We start from the raw sequence: 18,281 nt of genomic DNA on the forward strand, positions 1-18,281 counted from the left end.
CTAAAGCCGAGTTTAACTGAACTAAATCTGACTTTAACCTGAACTAAAGCCGAGTTTAACTGAACTAAATCTGACTTTAACCTGAACTAAAGCCGAGTTTAACTGAAATAAATCTGACTTTAACCTGAACTAAAGCCGAGTTTAACTGAAATAAATCTTACTTTAACCTGAACTAAAGCCAAGTTTAACTAAACTAAATCTGACTTTAACCTGAACTAGTTTAACTGAACTAAAGCCAAGTTTAACTGAACTAAATCTGACTTTAACCTAAACTAAAGCCGAGTTTAACTGAACTAAATCTGACTTTAACCTGAACTAAAGCCGAGTTTAACTGAACTAAATCTGACTTTAACCTGAACTAAAGCCGAGTTTAACTGCACCAAACCTGAGTTAGACAGAAATAAACCTGACTTTAACCTGAACTAGTGCTGTGTGATGTAACAAATCACTATAGTAACAACCAAACACACACAAACTAAGTCAAACATCTGTCTGGGTGGAGCAATAAGACTGACTTAAGTCTGACTTAAACTTGGTTTACAACAGAAACACTGTAAACCAGATTAAAGAACTAATTAATCCTGGTTTATGAAATAAATACACTAGACTAACTAGCTCTAATCCTGAGTTAATCTTGGTTTATGCTACAGATGAGATGGTTTAACACAGATCTACTGTCAACTTGATTAAATCCAGAGTTAAACCTGGTTTACGCTTCAGATGAGATAGTTTAAAGGGATAGTTCACCCAAAATCTGTACTACTGTAAACGTGATTAAATCCAGAGTTAAACCTGGTTTACGCTTCAGATGAGATAGTTTAAAGGGATAGTTCACCCAAAATCTGTACTACTGTAAACTTGATTAAATCCAGAGTTAAACCTGGTTTACACTTCAGGGGCCGTATTCACAAAGAATCTTAAGGTTAAAAGTAGCTCCTAAGGGCCGAATTTAGGAGCAACTCCTAAAAAAAGTGGGCGTGTCAGTCTTAAATTTAGGACTCCTAGTTTTTTAAAATAAGAGTAATTCACAAAGTATTTTATGCCTAAAAGTAGCTCCTATGTCTGGGAGAGCTTAAAAGTCCTCGTGAGGACTCCTAACTCAGTAAGACCTATTCACAAAGAATCGCAAATGGCTGCAGCCAGGCAAATGTATGGAGGACTGCGAATTGCTGCAGAGGGGGGAGCTGGAGCACCTGCCCCTTTGCCCTTTGATGCCCAACGTGCCTTTTTGTCGGTGTTTTTTTTTTTTTTGGGGGGTCATTTACAACATTTTCGCTATAAAACGGGAGTAGTGACGGTGACGGACTGTCCAATAGGCGTCACAACGGTCGGACTGAGGTAACTGCGACCGCTGCGATGCAGTCATGCTGATGTGAGCCAAAAATAATTTTAAAAAGTTGGTGGGTGCGCTAGACACACACATCTGTTAGTAGTAATAGCTCATGTGATAAGGCTGCTCCCCCAGTAAACTAAACTTATTGTTAGTCTGGGTTCAAATCCTGCTATAGGCCACAAATGTGGGTAATGCATTTTCTTTTCTCATCATTACTATTATGATCACCATATAGGGCTGTCAACGAATGTGAAAATTAATATTAAAATGTGGGAAGAAAAAAAAACAGCGGCTGCTTTGCGAGTGGACGCACTGACCCTCATTGCATTTGCACAGCGTCACACTGCAGAGTGAGACGCGACAAAAACTGTAGCAGATGCAGATGGCAGAGAGAAAGACAGAAAGTTCAGAGCCCAACTCGGCAGCAGAGACAGTGGTTTGGACTCGAAGCAATCTAAAAAAGCCCCGTCGGACCTGACGGCAAAAAAAAAAAAAAAAAGTGGAGCGGAGCGGAGCGGCCGGCGGCGAGGAGGAGGAGGAGGGAGGGAGGGGGAGGGGGGGCGCCGCCGGCACTCAACAACCAATCACCGTGTTGAGCGCCTCGAATTCGTGCACGAGAATTGACGTAATCCATAGCAACGGGGCGTCACCAGGGCGTCACTCTTAGGTTGCTTTCACACCTAACCAAGTGGACTCGAGTTCGCTTGGGGGGCTGAAAGTTGCAACATTGTTGCATTATCACTTGGTTCGGTTCCGCGTTCACACTGCAACTTCTGAACCGCACCAAACTTGCGCCCCAAGCGCACCAAACTTTCTGAGCGTCAAAAGTCGACGTCACTCCGCTCGCGACTGACAGACCTGCTGGGTAACAGTAAACATGGAGCAGCATGTGAAGTTGGCTGTTTGGGGGATGTTGTTTATTTTTTTTATGTACCAATTGCACTTGGCTCAGCAAGCCGTGCTGTACGACCACCATGTAAGGCAGCGAAGCAGAGCGCATTTCGCTCTTACTACTGCACTGAGGACGGAGGAACGGTACCAGAGGAAAAGACGGAGACTGATGAGAGATGTCGAGTTGTTGGCGTTGTTGCTACACAGACGGCGGACAAGATATGTAACCTAACAATAAAATAACCTATGCATTACGTATGTGTTTAGCAGTGGCGGCCTTAGACAGCTGGGGGCCCGTTTCAATATTTCATATGAGGCCCTGCCCTGTTAAACATCAAATGATTTTCCAGCTATGTGCCCATGTGTCGGTGATGCTTTAAACCCTGAAAGGACGCAGTAAACGCACTATCCATGCATCCCAGGTACGCACAACACATTGAGTGTTAAAATCACTATCAGGGCAAGAAACCAGGACTTAGCAGAAAAAACGAGGACTTTCATCAAAAAGCAAAATCATGTACATTTTCAGACAAACTACAGGCTTTAACAATATTCTGAATTTAAATTGGCAACAAAAGTAATGAGAGCAAAGTGCTCCGCGTTATTTCAGCACCACGGACAAGGAAAGGACGAGACATGCGGACAGACAGACAGACAGACGTCTACAGGTGCTGATCCTGTCGGTGCTGCGGTGCTGGAGCAGCAGACAGACAGCTGTCTCCTCCATTAGTAAAATCTGTAAATAAGCTGCGAATAATATCACATTTTAGTTGTGCTCTCGCTGTGTTTTATTTCTCTGTTAAGTTAGGACGTACTCATAGATCGCCTTGGAGGCATTTTAACCCGAGGAAAAAAAGAAAAGAGGAGGAAAGTGATTGACAGACGTCAATCATCAGGTTACGCAACTGGGCGCACGTCAGGAGGAAAGCAGGAAAAACAAAAGGACATTAGAAACGCTAAGAGAAAAGGAATAATACTGGGAGAAGGAAAACGAGGGTCTATTGGTAGTTTGCGGCCGTTTTCAAAGGTAATAGCCTACGTTCTTATTGATATTTCCTGCCGTATTATTAATTAGGAGCGACTAGTAGGCTACAGTCGCGGTGTGGCATGATACGCGCATCAGTGGTTGTAGAGCGGATCAGGGGTCGAGTGTGTGACCGCACGGTGGACAGAGCTGTTTGTGTGTGTGGTGGATGTAGGCCTGTGTGTGTGTATGATAACGGTTGAAACATAGGTAAGGCCGCCTATGGTGTTTAGTCCGCTGAGCTTTCACACTGCATACGAACCGAACCAGGGTTCACTTGCAAACGGACCGAGACCCCCGTTTTCAAGCGGACCAGAGTTCGTTTGTTTGATCCGCACCAGAGTTCGTATGAGCTTTCACACCTGCCCAAACGAACCGGACTATCCGAGCAAACGAACTCTGGTCCGTTTAAAGCGGACCAAAGGAGGACAGTGTGAATGCGCCCTTACTCTGCTCTTAGTGATTTATCCTTAGTAAGAGTAGGTCTCAGCGGCTTTGTGAATAGCTTTTAAGAAAAAACTCCTACGTAAAAACTTTTAGTGCGAGTTAGGAGCACTCCTAGCGGTAAGATAAAAGGCTTTGTGAATACGGCCCCAGATGAGATAGTTTAAAGGGATAGTTCACCCAAAATCTGTACTACTGTAAACCTGATTAAATCCAGAGTTAAACCTGGTTTACGCTTCAGATGAGATAGTTTAAAGGGATAGTTCACCCAAAATCTGATCTACTGTAAACTTGATTAAATCCAGAGTTAAACCTGGTTTACGCTTCAGATGAGATAGTTTAAAGGGATAGTTCACCCAAAATCTGTACTACTGTAAACTTGATTAAATCCAGAGTTAAACCTGGTTTACGCTTCAGATGAGATAGTTTAAAGGGATAGTTCACCCAAAATCTGTACTACTGTAAACTTGATTAAATCCAGAGTTAAACCTGGTTTACGCTTCAGATGAGATAGTTTAAAGGGACAGTTCACCCAAAATCTGTACTACTGTAAACCTGATTAAATCCAGAGTTAAACCTGGTTTGCACTTCAGATGAGATAGTTTAAAGGGATAGTTCACCCAAAATCTGATCTACTGTAAACTTGATTAAATCCAGAGTTAAACCTGGTTTACGGCTCATTGTTGTTTTGTTTCGCTCCGTGTGTGCGACCTCTGACCTTGAAGACGAGGTTGTCGATGTGCATCTCCTTCTCCTGCTTCATGATGCTGACGATCAGACAGTAGATGTAGTTCCTCTTCCTCTCCAGCGTCCCGGCCGCGTCCTCGTCCACGTTCAGGTAGGTCTGTCTGGGCAGCAGCTGCAGCGTCGCCGCGGCGCCCTCAACGCTGCGCAGCGCCACCTGCTGGTCCACCGTCAGCACGCCTGGTGGGGGAGGAGGATGAAGGTATAAGGTTATTATAGTTTTAACATTTTCATTAGTTTTTATGTTTTATTTCGGTTCAGTTTTAGTGAGTTCAACAAGTGATGAATCCATTTTAGTTTAGTTTTTATTTTTAAGGAATTGACTAGTTTGGATTAGTTTTATTTAGTTTTTCAGTTTGCTTTTTATTTTATTAGTCTAGTCTAGACTAGTTTTTATTTAGCCTTAGTTGTAGTTTTTATTTAGCCTTAGTTGTAGTTTTTATTTAGTTTAGTTTTTATTTAGTCTTAGTTGTAGTTTTTATTAAGTCTTAGTTGTAGTTTTTATTTAGTCTTAGTTGTAGTTTTTATTTAGTCGTAGTCTTAGTTGTAGTTTTCCAGGTTTTAGGAGAAAGCCTCTGTCCAGACCTCTGAAGATGAACTTGTTCCCTTTTAGTTGCATCCATCCCATAATGTTCCCATCAGTCCTCAACAGGTTCCATTCACTCTTATCTCCCTGTGGGTCGAACTCAGCTTTAGATCTCTAAGAAAACTACAACTAAGCTGCTGTTATCTGATGAAACTATTTATTTTATTTTATTTTTTATTTTAATGTTTATTTTGCAGGGACGATACATACAACATTGCCACAAAGAATGAAAAATGCGATGCATACAAGACGTCTAGCTTCAGCTAATTTGCAGTCTTTGTCCCTGGTCAGGCTAAAGAAGGATAAAAGATACTTTACTTTACTGCAGTTTAGCATCAAACCTGGAGGTTGGAGCTAGTTCTAGTTTTTAGTTTCATTTCAGGTGTGTGTGTGTGTGTGTGTGTGTGTGTGTGTGTGTGTGTGTGTGTGTGTGTCTGACCCTGGCTGGGCTGCTCTGGTTGGCTGCAGCTCAGCGGTCCGTCCTCGCTGATGAGCGGCGTCAGAGCGTGAAGCAGCACGGCAGCAGACAGACCGGTCGCCTGCAGCAGAGCCTCCACCTGCACCTCCTGCACAAACCAACACTCAGAGGTTAGAGACAGCTGTGTGTGTGTGTGTGTGTGTGTGTCTGAGTGTGTGTGTGTGTGTGTGTGTCTGAGTGTGAGTGTGTGTGTGTCTGAGTGTGTGTGTGTTACCTCGTGGCTGTTGAACTGCAGCAGGATGAACATCTGCAGCGTGGACACGTGCAGCGTCCAGCAGCCGAACAGCAGCTCAGCGTGACCGAGCCACGTCCACTGCAGCCGCCGCGGCTTCGAGTGGCTCAGACCGTACATGGACTGACCTGACGCACACACACACACACACACACACACACACACACACACACACACACACACACACACACACACACACGAACACACACACAATTAGACCGGAGCAGCGCCAAAGAAAAGGAAACCGGTTTAAAGAATTCTGGGTAAATTCACCTCAGGCTGTATGTTCCTAACATTTGAGGTCTAACAGAAGGAATCTGAAGGTTTTCAGTTTAATGTCTCCTGTTTTGCGGTAGTTATGGTCTGTCCCCGCATCGCCACGGCAACGATGATGAATGGGAGCGGATTGAAGTTCTGCTGCTTAGGCTGTTTCCATCCCTCAAAGCCACAGACAGCGTCAGATGGAGACTCAAACATGCACCAGAAGTTTATTTACTTCAACAAGCCGACATGTTTGTAAAACTAGATCTAATTCAAAGTCTGGCGGAGTCGAGACCCAAGTTGACGCTCGGTGTGTTCAGGTGCAGTGGGAAGCTCCCGTTTGTGTCATAAACACAGGAATATCAACTCTGGACTTGCTTCAAGTAAATAAACTTCTGGCTGCATGTTTGAGTCTCCATCTGACGCTGTCTGTGGCTTTGAGGGATGGAAACAGCCTACACTGTAAAAACTCAAAATCTTACCAAGAATATTTGTCTTATTTCTAGTCAAAACAAATCTAATTATACTAAAAATAAGACTCATCACATAAAAAGCAGCTTGTTTTTAGACACTTTTTGCTTTTTTCAAGCAGATTTTCACTTGAAATAAGTAGAAAAATCTGATAGTGGAGCAAGTTTTTCTTTCTTATCACAAGCACAAAAAACTTGCTTTCACTGGCAGATTTTTCTACTTATTTCAATTGAAAATTTGTTTGAAACAAGTGAAAAAGATCTAAAAACAAGTTCATTTTTAGGTGACGAGTCTTATTTCAAGTGGAAAGAGATTATTTTTGATTAAAATTGAGACATTTTGACAAGAAATAAGACAAATATTCTTGTAAAGATTTGGGGTTTTTACAGTGTAAGCAGCGGAACTTCAATCCGCTCCCATTCATCGCTGCCGTGGCGATGCGGGGACAGACACAACTACAGCCCTGAGGTGAATTTGGCCGGAACTGTCCTTTACTGCAGGGCTGGGTACTGACTGTGAGAGTAGAACTGGGTGAACTGGTTCAGGTAGGAGCAGAGTTCTGATGGGAAGTGTTTGGCCGGTTCGTCCAGGAAGCAGAGCGAGGACACGGCCCAGCAGCGCGGAGACAGAACCAGGACCTGGACGTCCGCCTCCTCCTCCTCCGAGTCCATCCACTCATCCATGATCTACGGCAACACAGAGAGGACAAAGCTTTACGGCAACACAGAGAGGACAAAGCTTTCAGGAAGAGCTGCAGAATAGTGCTGGGTTGAAAAGATCGATCCGCCGATTTTAAATCGATTCTCATTTTAATTCCTACAGATTGATTCATAAGTCCAAAGATCGACCCCAGTCTTATAGCCATTATATTAACTACCAATAGGCTACTTCATTCATTTAATACGAGTATTAATATGTTGCATAACTAGACAATCATGTAACAGCCCAAAAACGGTTTTAATAACACTAACTCAAATTGATATCGGATCGAATCGAATCGAATCGGATTGAATCGGATCGAATCAAAATAATCGATTCTGAGTCTTAAGAATCGGAATCGAATCGATTCTTCAAATTTGAATCGATACCCAGCCCTACTGCAGAACTCGGAAAACCCCGACCAGAATCCACCCCAACTCTGCCGACTGGGAGACAGGTCAAGGTCACCACCAGGAATATCAAAAGCAGAACTCGGTTTAGCGTTGACAGGCTTCATCACTGCAGCTAGAATCATTCAGACTAAACCAGGATTCACTGACTGGGTTAAGCTGATGACGGATAATGCTTCATATGAATTGATGATAGCAAGGTTGAATGATAACAAAGGGAAATTCTACCAGTTTTGGGGACATTTTCTGAATCCTATAAGAGGGGAGTAGGTGCCTATAATGTGGGAGGGGAGGTCAACTCGTGCTGCTGCGCTGTTTGTGGGCTGGGGTTTGTGCACGTATTTATATTTATATGCACATTTTGTTGTTATGTGTATTTTTGTTTTAACTCTTTCGCGACCATTGACGAGTTAACTTGTCACAGTGTGCCGAATGTTCAGGACCATTGATGAGTCCAAACCCGTTTTTTTTTTCCGGTGATGATAATAGACACTCTGAGGTGTGTGAATATGGTTCCTCTGATATGTAAAATCACAACATAATGTTTTTTATAAACTGTGTGATCTTGGTTTTGTTTGAGTAATCGTTCTCCTTGAACGCTGCTCTGGGGACAGCGTGCAGCGCTGTGCGGCGGTCGGCTACAGTGTTGAAACTTTCTCGCTGAATCTGGCGACTTTCCAAACCCTCTTGGTGACTTTTTTTGTCAAAAGCGACTGGTGACAAACCTGGCGACTTTTTCCGATGCTGTTACAAACGTTTCTGGTTTGGAGATTCGGACACCCCCCAGATATGCCTACAAATATATTTATTTAGCCGTAGAAATGATTAGGGAGACGCCACACTGCAGAGAACCGGTAAAATGAGCAGATTGCCACTTGACACAAAAGTGCATTTTTCTCTGAAACTAGAGCGGGAGCTCCGTTTTTGGAGAAACCCAGCTCTCTTCTTCTCCTTCGTACTCACGAACGAAACGGCGGAAAAACTCGCCGTTTCTTCGAGGAGCACGTTGGAAAGTCACTCTTCAACCACATGAAAACGATTTGTTTCTAGGTGATGTACAGAGTTCGCTTCCACGTGAGAAAAAAGGGAAACAAATAGCCAAAAACATGCGGTCCTGAGCGGATGTGCTGAGGAATTAGTGTGGTCGCAAAAGAGTTAATATGGTGGATTTGTTTGTGTTGAAGTTGGATGTCTTTTGTATGATGTTTGACATTAGAAATTGAATAAAAACTTAAATGAGAAGAGGAAGAGCAGCAGAAGTGTGTGTGGCTCTGACCTGGTCGTGCTCCTGCAGACCGCGGTCCAGCTGCTGCAGCCGGTACAGGTGGAACTCCTGCTGCAGCTCGGCCGACTCGCTCAGGTTCTTCAGCATCTGCTGGGGGAAGCGGCTCGGGAAGCAGCTGCCGATGTGGTCGATGACGGCGCTCTCCAGCCACACGTTGCCCTGGGCCAGCAGCCGGTCGCCTAGGTAGTACCTGAGGAGAGAGACAGAGAGAGACATGGTGAGGATGATGATGAATGAATGAATGAATGAATGCAGGGTTTATACAGGAATCTTGAAGTTAATTTTAATACCTTTTTAAGACTTTTTCAACACCTCACCGCCACTTCAAGCTGTAACCATTTACATCAGTGACACTTTTAACTGAACAGTTTTAGTTTGTGATAAAGACTATAGACCACTATGATACAACAGAATTCAAAATAGGCTGGGGTAAGGCAATGTTTATAAAAAAAAACTAAAAAACATTGCTCCACTCTTCTTTTCTTTTTTATGTACCGGTTCATCTTTGTTTCTTAATAAAATTAATAAATTCACACACTTTTACAATGTTTTTTTGGACTCTTGGACAGCTAGGCTAATTCAGAAAAAATACCTTCAGAATTTAAAGGGATAGTTCACCCTAGAATGATATTTCGCTCATTATCTACTCACCCTCATGTTGACTAAGGGCTGGAAGAATTCTCAGAGTCCACCGTCCCTTCTCTGAGTTACAGGGGGTCTTGGCGTAGCAGTGCATTTCAATGCAACGGTTGCAAAGGGACACCAGAGCTCTTCGTAAAAAAACACACACAAAAAAACATCCAAATACCTCCATGATGCTCGTATGTAATGTCCGTCTTGTGCTGAAGCCCCAAATTGCGTAATTGTCCCGAAAAAATTTAAATAAGTCTATATTTTAAGCTTGTTTGTAACGGAAGCTTCTCGAAGCTCCTCTTCCTGGTCCGTCCAAATCTCGCGTGATTTGCGCCGGCGTCAGTGCGGTTACTGCGAATCACGCGAGATTTGGACGGACCAGGAAGAGGAGCTTCGAGAAGCTTCCGCTACAAACAAGCTTAAAATATAGACTTATTTAAATTTTTTCGGGACAATTACGCAATTTGGGGCTTCAGCACAAGACGGACATTACATACGAGCAGCATGGAGGTATTTGGATGTTTTTTTGTGTGTGTTTTTTTACGAAGAGCTCTGGTGTCCCTTTACAACCGTCATATGGACATGCACTGCTACACCAAGACCCCCTGTAACTCAGAGAAGGGACGGAGGACTCTGAAACTTCTTCCAGCCCTTAGTCAACATGAGGGTGAGTAGATAATGAGCGAAATATCATTCTAGGGTGAACTATCCCTTTAAGACTTTATAAAGTCGTAAAAAGACTTTTTAATACTTTTTAAGGGTCTTAATTTTCCCCTTCCCTGTCTTACACTCAATCATTTGCAATGGGGAAAACACTAGATAAAATGAAGTAAAATAGATAAAAATGAGAAGATGATAAAGACATAGATAGAATGAAGTAAAATAGACAGGTGTAGTAGGATAAAATAGAATAAAAAACATAATAATAAGAAATAAAATACAATAAATGATGATGCGTTCAGGTGCTTGGACGTGTGTTTAACATCTCTGACCGCCGCCGTGACCTCACCTGTAGAAGTGCTCGAAGGTGTTGGCGAGCTCGAGTCCCGACAGGAAGAGCATGGGCTCGAGGAACTGCTGCAGCCGCTCCAGAGTCTCCACGCTGCCCGACGCCGCGCCGCTCACCTGCATCATCTGGTCGATGTACTGAGCAAAACGCTCGCTCACCTGCACAGAGACCACGGATCAGATGAACCCCAGTTTAACTGAGCTAAAGCTGAGTCTAACTGAACCAAACCAGAGTTTAACTGAACTAAAGCTGAGTCTAACTGAACCAAACCTGAGTTTAACTGAAGCAAACCCCAGTTTAACCTGAACTAAAGCTGAGTTTAACTGAACTAATCCGGAATTTTACTGAACTAATCCTGAGTGTAACCTGAACTTAAAGGGATAGTTCAACATTTTGGCAAACTGGCACATTGCCATAACCCCTATAGTCATAGCAGTAGGTTCGTTACCTTTAATTGTCGGTGCAAGCTGTTATTAGAACGGTGGAGCAGAGCCGTGAGCTGCTCAGAGCTACGCTACGGAGGCTCATTATGGGATTTCTTAGTTTCCCTCATCATCAAACTCATCAAATACACAATCCAACAACTCCACAACGCTCAACGCAACAAGTTGTGAGCTGCACATTCACCACGCTATGAGATAATAACACAACGTTACCACACAGAGTTGTTGTAGAGGGAAATACAGAGACTGATGATGAAAAACTGTCCCTGAAGGCAACGTGCATCAGCGGTTTTGCATGAATTTCCCTCTAAAACAACTCTGTGTGGTAACGTTGTGTTATTATCTCATAGCGTGGTGAATGTGCAGCTCACAACTTGTCCACCAGAGCGTTGTGGAGTTGTTGGATTGTGTATTTGATGAGTTTGATGAGGGAAACTTCTAAAAACAGCTTGCACCGACAATTAAAGGTAACGAACCTACTGCTATGACTATAGGGATTATGGCAATGGGCCAATTTGACAAAATGTTGAACTCTCCCTTTAACCCGAGTTTAACTGAACTAAACCCGACTTCAACCTGAGCTAAACCCAGTATTTAAGTACATGTTGACTGGTCTAAACTGGATGTGGACTCACGTGCATGGCTCTGAGGATGGACAGCTGCAGCAGCGCAGCAGAGAAGCCGTGTCTCAGCGCGAGGACGAAGGCCGTCTGCTGACCGAACAGCTCCTCCATGGCGTTCTTCAGCCGCAGGTACAGGGTCCGGTACCGCTCCACGAAGTCCGGCAGGTTGCAGCTCGACTCCAGGAACTTCTTCACCTGAGGGAGGGGGCGGAGTCAGTGGTGACATCATCCATCCACCGAGTCGGTAACCAAGGAATCGTCACTTGAATTTAATTGAACTAAACCTGAATTTCATTGAACTAAACCTGAGTTTAACTGAACTAAACCTGAATTTCATTGAACTAAACCTGAGTTTAACTGAACTAAACCTGAATTTAATTGAACTAAACCTGAGTTTAACTGAACTAAACCTGAGTTTTACTGAACTAAACCGAGTTAAATTGAACTGAACCTGAATTTTACTGCACTAATCCCAAGTATAACCTGAACTAAACCAGAGTTTAACTGAAATGAACCTGAATTCTACAGAACTAAACCGAGTTTAATTGAACTAAACCTGAGTTTAACTGAACTAAACCTGAATTTTACTGAACTAATCCCGAGTTTAACTGAACTAAACCCAAGTTTAACCTGAGCTAAACCCGAGTGTAACCTCAACCAAACCCGAGTTTAACTGAACTAAACCTGAATTTTACTGAACTAATCCCGAGTTTAACTGAACTAAACCCAAGTTTAACCTGAGCTAAACCCGAGTGTAACCTCAACCAAACCCGAGTTTAACTGAACTAAACCTGAATTTTACTGAACTAATCCCGAGTTTAACTGAACTAAACCCAAGTTTAACCTGAGCTAAACCCGAGTGTAACCTCAACCAAACCCGAGTTTAACTGAACTAAACCTGAATTTTACCAAGATAAACACGAGTTTAACCTGAAATAAACACGAATTAAACTGAGCTGCTTTTGGAACACAGTATTTACCACTAATTGCATGTCTGGTGGGATATGAGCGTGTATCAGCACACTGTGTCGTTACCTGGCGCTGCACCACGCCCTGCCAGCAGAGGGCGATGCCGGCGATGCTGCTGCTGCTCTTCACTCGGGGTTTGGCGGCGGAGGTGGAGGAAGACGAGGCGCCGGTGTTGTCCTTGTTTTTTCCTTCTTTCCCGTCTGCAAGAAGGAAAAAATTCACAGACTTGATTTTCCGCGTGAAGTCAAGTCGGCCGTCGGTCGTCGTCAGCATTAAACCAGAAATGGAGGGGATGAAAAGAGCAGCCATGAACGTATAAAGACAAAGCCGTGCCTCTGTGCTCTGCTCTTCCTTCCCTTCTGAAAAAAAATAAATAAAAATGACGTCATCGCCATGGCGACAGCGGGAACAGGAAGTCAGCGGCGGCGGAACGAGCAGTCGAACTGAGGGAAAACGATGGAGCGGGAAAAACGTTTCCTGAAGGTTCAGGTTCGTTTGTCTGAAGCCGGTTCAGACGAGGAGGAGGAGGAGTCGGGCGACGCCCCCTGCTGGACGCACACCGAGCTGATCAATAACAGATGAACTAATCAATATGGAGCTGAGGGATGGATCAGCTGGTTGATTGGTCTCTGGTCCAGATGTGAATTAATTAACTGCTGCTGTTAAACTCTGAGGACAAACATGAGAAATAAATGTTTCTTCATGTAATTCAGGTTAATGGCGAGTCAGACTTAAAGGGACAGTTCAACATTTTGGCAAATTGACCCATAGCCATAATCCCTATAGTCATAGCAGTAGGTTCGTTAACTTTAATTGTCGGTGCAAGCTGTTTTTATAATGGCGGAGCAGAGCCGTGAGCTGCTCAGAGCTACGCTACGGAGGCTAAGGGAATGTCTTGGTTTCCCTCATCATCAAACTCATCAAATACACAATCCAACAACTCCACAACAACGCTCTGGTGGACAAGTTGTGAGCTGCACATTCACCACGCTATGAGATAATAACACAACGTTACCACACAGAGTTGTTTTAGAGGGAAATTCATGCAAAACCGCTGATGCGTGTTGCCTTCAGGGACAGTTTTTCATCAACAGTCTCTGTATTTCCCTCTACAACAACTCTGTGTGGTAACGTTGTGTTATTATCTCATAGCGTGGTGAATGTGCAGCTCACAACTTGTCCACCAGAGCGTTGTGGAGTTTTGGGATTGTGTATTTGATGAGTTTGATGAGGGAAACCAAGAAATCCCATAATGAGCCTCCGTAGCGTAGCTCTGAGCAGCTCACGGCTCTGCTCCGCCGTTCTAAAAACAGCTTGCACCGACAATTAAAGGTAACGAACCTACTGCTATGACTATAGGGATTATGGTGATGGGCCAGTTTGCCAAAATGTTGAACTATCCCTTTAAGGCTTTTAACACCTTGCCAGGAGGACAACAGTCTGAAATTAGCCCTTGGCTTGGCTAACACTGGCACCTTTACATTTATTAAAGGGATAGTTCACTCAAAATTCAAATGTCCCTCATTATCTCCTCCTCCCCCTCATGTGGACTAAGGGCTGGGAGAAGTTTCAGAGTCCTCCGTGGCTTCTCTGAGTTACAGGGGGGCTCCGCGCAGCACTGCATGTCCATACAGGGTTTATACAAGTTGAATTTAATACCTTTTTTAATACCGTCACAATATCTTTTAATACCAACACGACTTCGAGCTGCAACTGTAGTGGCAACTTTTCGAACTTAAGTGTTGGGGGTAACTAATCATAAAGTAACAGATTACTGTCATTTTCTTACTTAACTTTCTGAGTGACTAAGTGTAGTAGGCAAATGCGTACAATTCAAATCAAGTAGGCCTACCTGTTACCTGTTAGGGGGGTGTGCTTAGGGCGGTGACACTCACCATTAACAAATTATATACAGGTGCATCTCAATACATTATAATATCATGGAAAAGTCCATTTCCAGAAGTAAAGCCAACATTTATGTAGCCTACTAAAAATGCTTTTTTTTTAAAAAATTGGTCCTTTGTAATATTTAGATTTTTGGGGATACTGAATTATAGGTCTTCATTTAACGTTAGCCATAATTAGTACAATTAAAATAAATTGAATAAATAAAGACATGAAATGTTTCATTCTTTGTGTTAGTTTCACTTTTTGAATTGAAATACTGACATATGCCTTGATAAACTTAACCATGATATTCTAATGCACCTGTGAATTGGAAATAATAGGAGTGATAGGTACAGTATATGAAATAATTAATTACTGCATACATCTTGACAGCTCGCCTTTACTTCATTTTCGAAACAATTTCTCATGTCGGGGCTTCAATACAAGAGGGACATTACATACGAGCACTATGGAGGTATTTGGATGTTTTTTGGTGTGTCTTTTTGTTACGAAGACAGTTGGTATCCATTAGCAACCGTCATATGGACATGCACTGCTGCACGGAGCCCCGCTGTAACTCAGAGAAGCCACGGAGGACTCTGAAACTTCTCCCAGCCCCTTAGTCGACACATCGAAATTTCAATTTTGGGTGAACTATCCCTATAAGTCAGAGGCAAATCAGAGATATTGAACAGGTTTAAACTGGACTTAAATCTCGGTGGTGTTTAAAGTTAACTCTGGTTTTCACTTGTCTGAAGTGTGAAGACTCACTACAGCAGCACATGTGGAACAATCCGCCACTGAAAATAGTCCCACAGACGTGTGTGTGTGTAACGTCCTAAAGTCGACGGGTCAGAGGTCAAACAAAACAGCAGGAGGCGCCGTGACGACTTCCTGTCCTCACCTGGACCCGTGATGACAGAAGAGGAAACGCAGCAGTTACTTACTCTTCAGCTCTTTGCTCCTGTTGAGACCTTCTGGAGACAAAATACACGCTTTAAACATGGAGGAGCAGCAACAAGGTCACAACAAGGTCAACACGTCATCAGGTGCTCATGTGACTCACTGCTGCAGGCTGAGATATGCTACGCTCCGTTGTCCAAGGTTTTAAAGGATAATTGCTGTTTCTTTTACAACCTGGACCTTATTTCTAGCAAAAATACGATCATTTCCTCCCCCAGATAACTTTGGTGTCATTAAGTCATTAAGTCGTTCTGATGAAATGAGCTCCAGCCGAGAGCCGCGTATATCCGTATGTGATCTGATCCAGCAAAATGAGTCACAGTGACCCAAATTTCAAAATTGAGATTTTGGTATCAATGGAAAAAGAAAATAAGCTTTAAAATGATACCCTAGTCAAATTCATACATTGGATAGTTTTTAAGATATGGCCATTTTAATGATGGTCTTCCACTCACTGGTTTCGATTGAAAACCTGAGAAAATTGCGTTCAAACAATTTAGAACGACTCTGGTTTAAAGCCTTCTGTGAATCTGGCGTCTGTTCCGTACCATGTGATTACACCTTGTAGAGGCACCGTTCAATGACCCTCGGAAGGCAGAATGTAACTATCCAGATGCTGTTTACAGCTCGTGTCTATCATAAACGGTTCAGAAGATATTTCATGTGTTGTAAAACATCTGTAAGCGTTAGCATCGCTGCTACGTTCGGTTTAGCATCGCTGCTACGTTCGGTTTAGCATCGCTGCTACGTTCGGTTTAGCATCGCTGCTACGTTCGGTTTAGCATCGCTGCTACGTTCGGTTTAGCATCGATGCTACCACTCAGCTGAGCATCTGGTCCCGTACTACGTGATTTCACGTGGCTACCCCCTTGTTGTCATAAATGCACCATTCAAGGACCCTCGGAAAGCGGAGAATCTCAGGATTCAGATGCAGTTTACAGCTCGTCTCTATCAGGTTCAGAAGTTATTTAGCCTCATGTTGTGCTCCTCTCTAGAGGGTTAAAAGTTGTAAGTCAACTTTAATCGTCATTTACGCCCCTTTCCTCAATTATCTGGACTATGAAACTTTGGGAGACTGTTTTTGAATGTTTGAATGATTTTTTAAAAATGATTTTCCACGTTATCAGCTGATTATCTAAAAATAGAACGTTCCGACTCATTTTGCCAGAGCGGGTCACAAATAATGTGAGTCTACAGTGCAGCAGAATGCAGCCTCTAAATAACACATTATCTGCAGAGAAACTCCTTCATTTCACCAATATTTAGTTCTGATAGGCTAGTGCTATTCCCCTCTGAGTCCGGGGTTAGCTGTTATCAACATCCGGGGTCTGTAGGTTGACCTACTGACCTCTGACCTGGATGATGTCATCTCTGAGCTTGTTGCTAGCGCTAATGCTACAGTTGGTTTCTGCGTGTTTCTGACTTGTCAGAACAAAATGAGCAGCTGGATGAAGTTCAGCTTCCACAGGCTTCCTCTCCTCAACCTGGACTCACTAAAGCTCCGGCTAGTTGAGATAAAAATGGACCCGAATGCTGAAGCAGAATGATTATTATCAGAATGAGCCGGGCAGCGCTCAGAGATGACATCATCCAGGTCAGAGGTCAGTAGGTCAACCTACAGACCCCGGATGTTGATAACAGCTAACCCCGGACTCAGAGGGGAATAGCACTAGCCTATCAGAACTAAATATTGGTGCAATGAAGGAGTTTCTCTGCAGATAATGTGTTATTTAGAGGCTGCATTCTGCTGCCCTGTAGACTCCATTATACGGATATACGCGCCTCTCGGCTGGAGCTCATTTCATCACAACCACTTAGAATGACACCAAAGTTATCTGGGGGAGGAAATGATCGGATTTTATGATAGAAATAAGGTCCAGATTGTAAAAAACAGAAATGATCCTTTAAAACACAGATAAACTAAACTGGCAGAATAAGACTAGAGCAGTGACACATGTCGTCCGTCTCAGACTCACTTGATTTGACGGGCGGCTTCAGCTCCTCGCTGTCCGGCCGGCTGGTGTCCACGTGGACCAGCAGGTGTGTGAGTCGTCTCACTCTGGAGTTGAAGATGGACACGCGGCTCTTACAGCAGCGCGCCGACTCGGCGTTATCCAGGTACTCGCTGAGCAGCCAGGACAGAGGGCTGTACGCCGAGGATTCTGGGTAAACAGAGAGAGAAAAGTTTAATCTGATCAGATTCTGGGTCATGGATCGGATCAAATCTCTAAAATGAGTTGTTTCTAAACTAAAACCAGACCCTGTCTTGGTTTTAATCTGGATCAAACCCTCAGTTTGTGTTGTCCAGAACTTTTTAGTCAGATCAGGAAAACTTTCATCCAGAACATCAGGATTATTCTGATCCAGCTGTTTGGTGGATTCAGGAACAAAATGGGATTTAAACTTCAAACCATTAGAGTGATGAAGTAAATAAAATGTACTTCATTCAACAAATTAAGATTTCTAAATGTTTTTTTTCCAACTACTGGACATTTAAATGAAATTCTGAATTTGAAACACATGGAAAAATATTCACAATGTATTTGATTACTGTATATTAATGTACTGTCTGGCACACTGTGAGTGTCTCCATGCTGCTGCTGTTTACAGACCTATCAGCTTCAGTCTGACACACAGTCACATTTAAAGGACAATTCTGGGCAAATTCACTGGGGGCTGTATTTTCCTAACATTTTAGACCTAAAAGAAGGAATCTGAAGGTTTTCAGTTTAGTTGCTCCTGTTTTGCGGTAGTTGTGTTCTGCTGCTTGGGCTGTTTCCATCCCTCAAAGCCACAGACAGCGTCAGATGGAAACTCAAACATGCACCAAGAAGTTTTTTTTTACTTGTAGCAAGTCCAGAGTTGATATTCCTGTGTTTATGACACAAACAGGAGC

At 43.3% G+C, this 18,281-nt stretch overlaps 1 protein-coding gene across 1 annotated transcript in view; it reads right to left on the reverse strand.

Moving 5' to 3' along the window:
• The window catches only part of cul9 (cullin 9), a 101,070-nt gene that overhangs the window by 37,331 nt on the left and 45,458 nt on the right, over window positions 1-18,281 (reverse strand). Inside the window, exons 23-32 of the mRNA XM_085799144.1 lie at window positions 17,362-17,547; window positions 15,370-15,399; window positions 12,602-12,735; window positions 11,579-11,761; window positions 10,501-10,658; window positions 8,850-9,048; window positions 6,979-7,150; window positions 5,715-5,860; window positions 5,462-5,588; window positions 4,411-4,616 (exon numbers count right to left, since the gene is read on the reverse strand). Of these exons, the coding sequence (XP_085655270.1) occupies window positions 4,411-4,616; window positions 5,462-5,588; window positions 5,715-5,860; window positions 6,979-7,150; window positions 8,850-9,048; window positions 10,501-10,658; window positions 11,579-11,761; window positions 12,602-12,735; window positions 15,370-15,399; window positions 17,362-17,547 (1,541 nt within the window). The remainder of the gene's footprint in view (window positions 1-4,410; window positions 4,617-5,461; window positions 5,589-5,714; window positions 5,861-6,978; window positions 7,151-8,849; window positions 9,049-10,500; window positions 10,659-11,578; window positions 11,762-12,601; window positions 12,736-15,369; window positions 15,400-17,361; window positions 17,548-18,281) is intronic.

The sequence above is a fragment of the Trachurus japonicus genome, chromosome 15 (genome assembly GCF_045865225.1).
Source record: "Trachurus japonicus isolate A0001 chromosome 15, Traja_1.0".
NCBI classification, from domain to species: domain Eukaryota; kingdom Metazoa; phylum Chordata; class Actinopteri; order Carangiformes; family Carangidae; genus Trachurus; species Trachurus japonicus.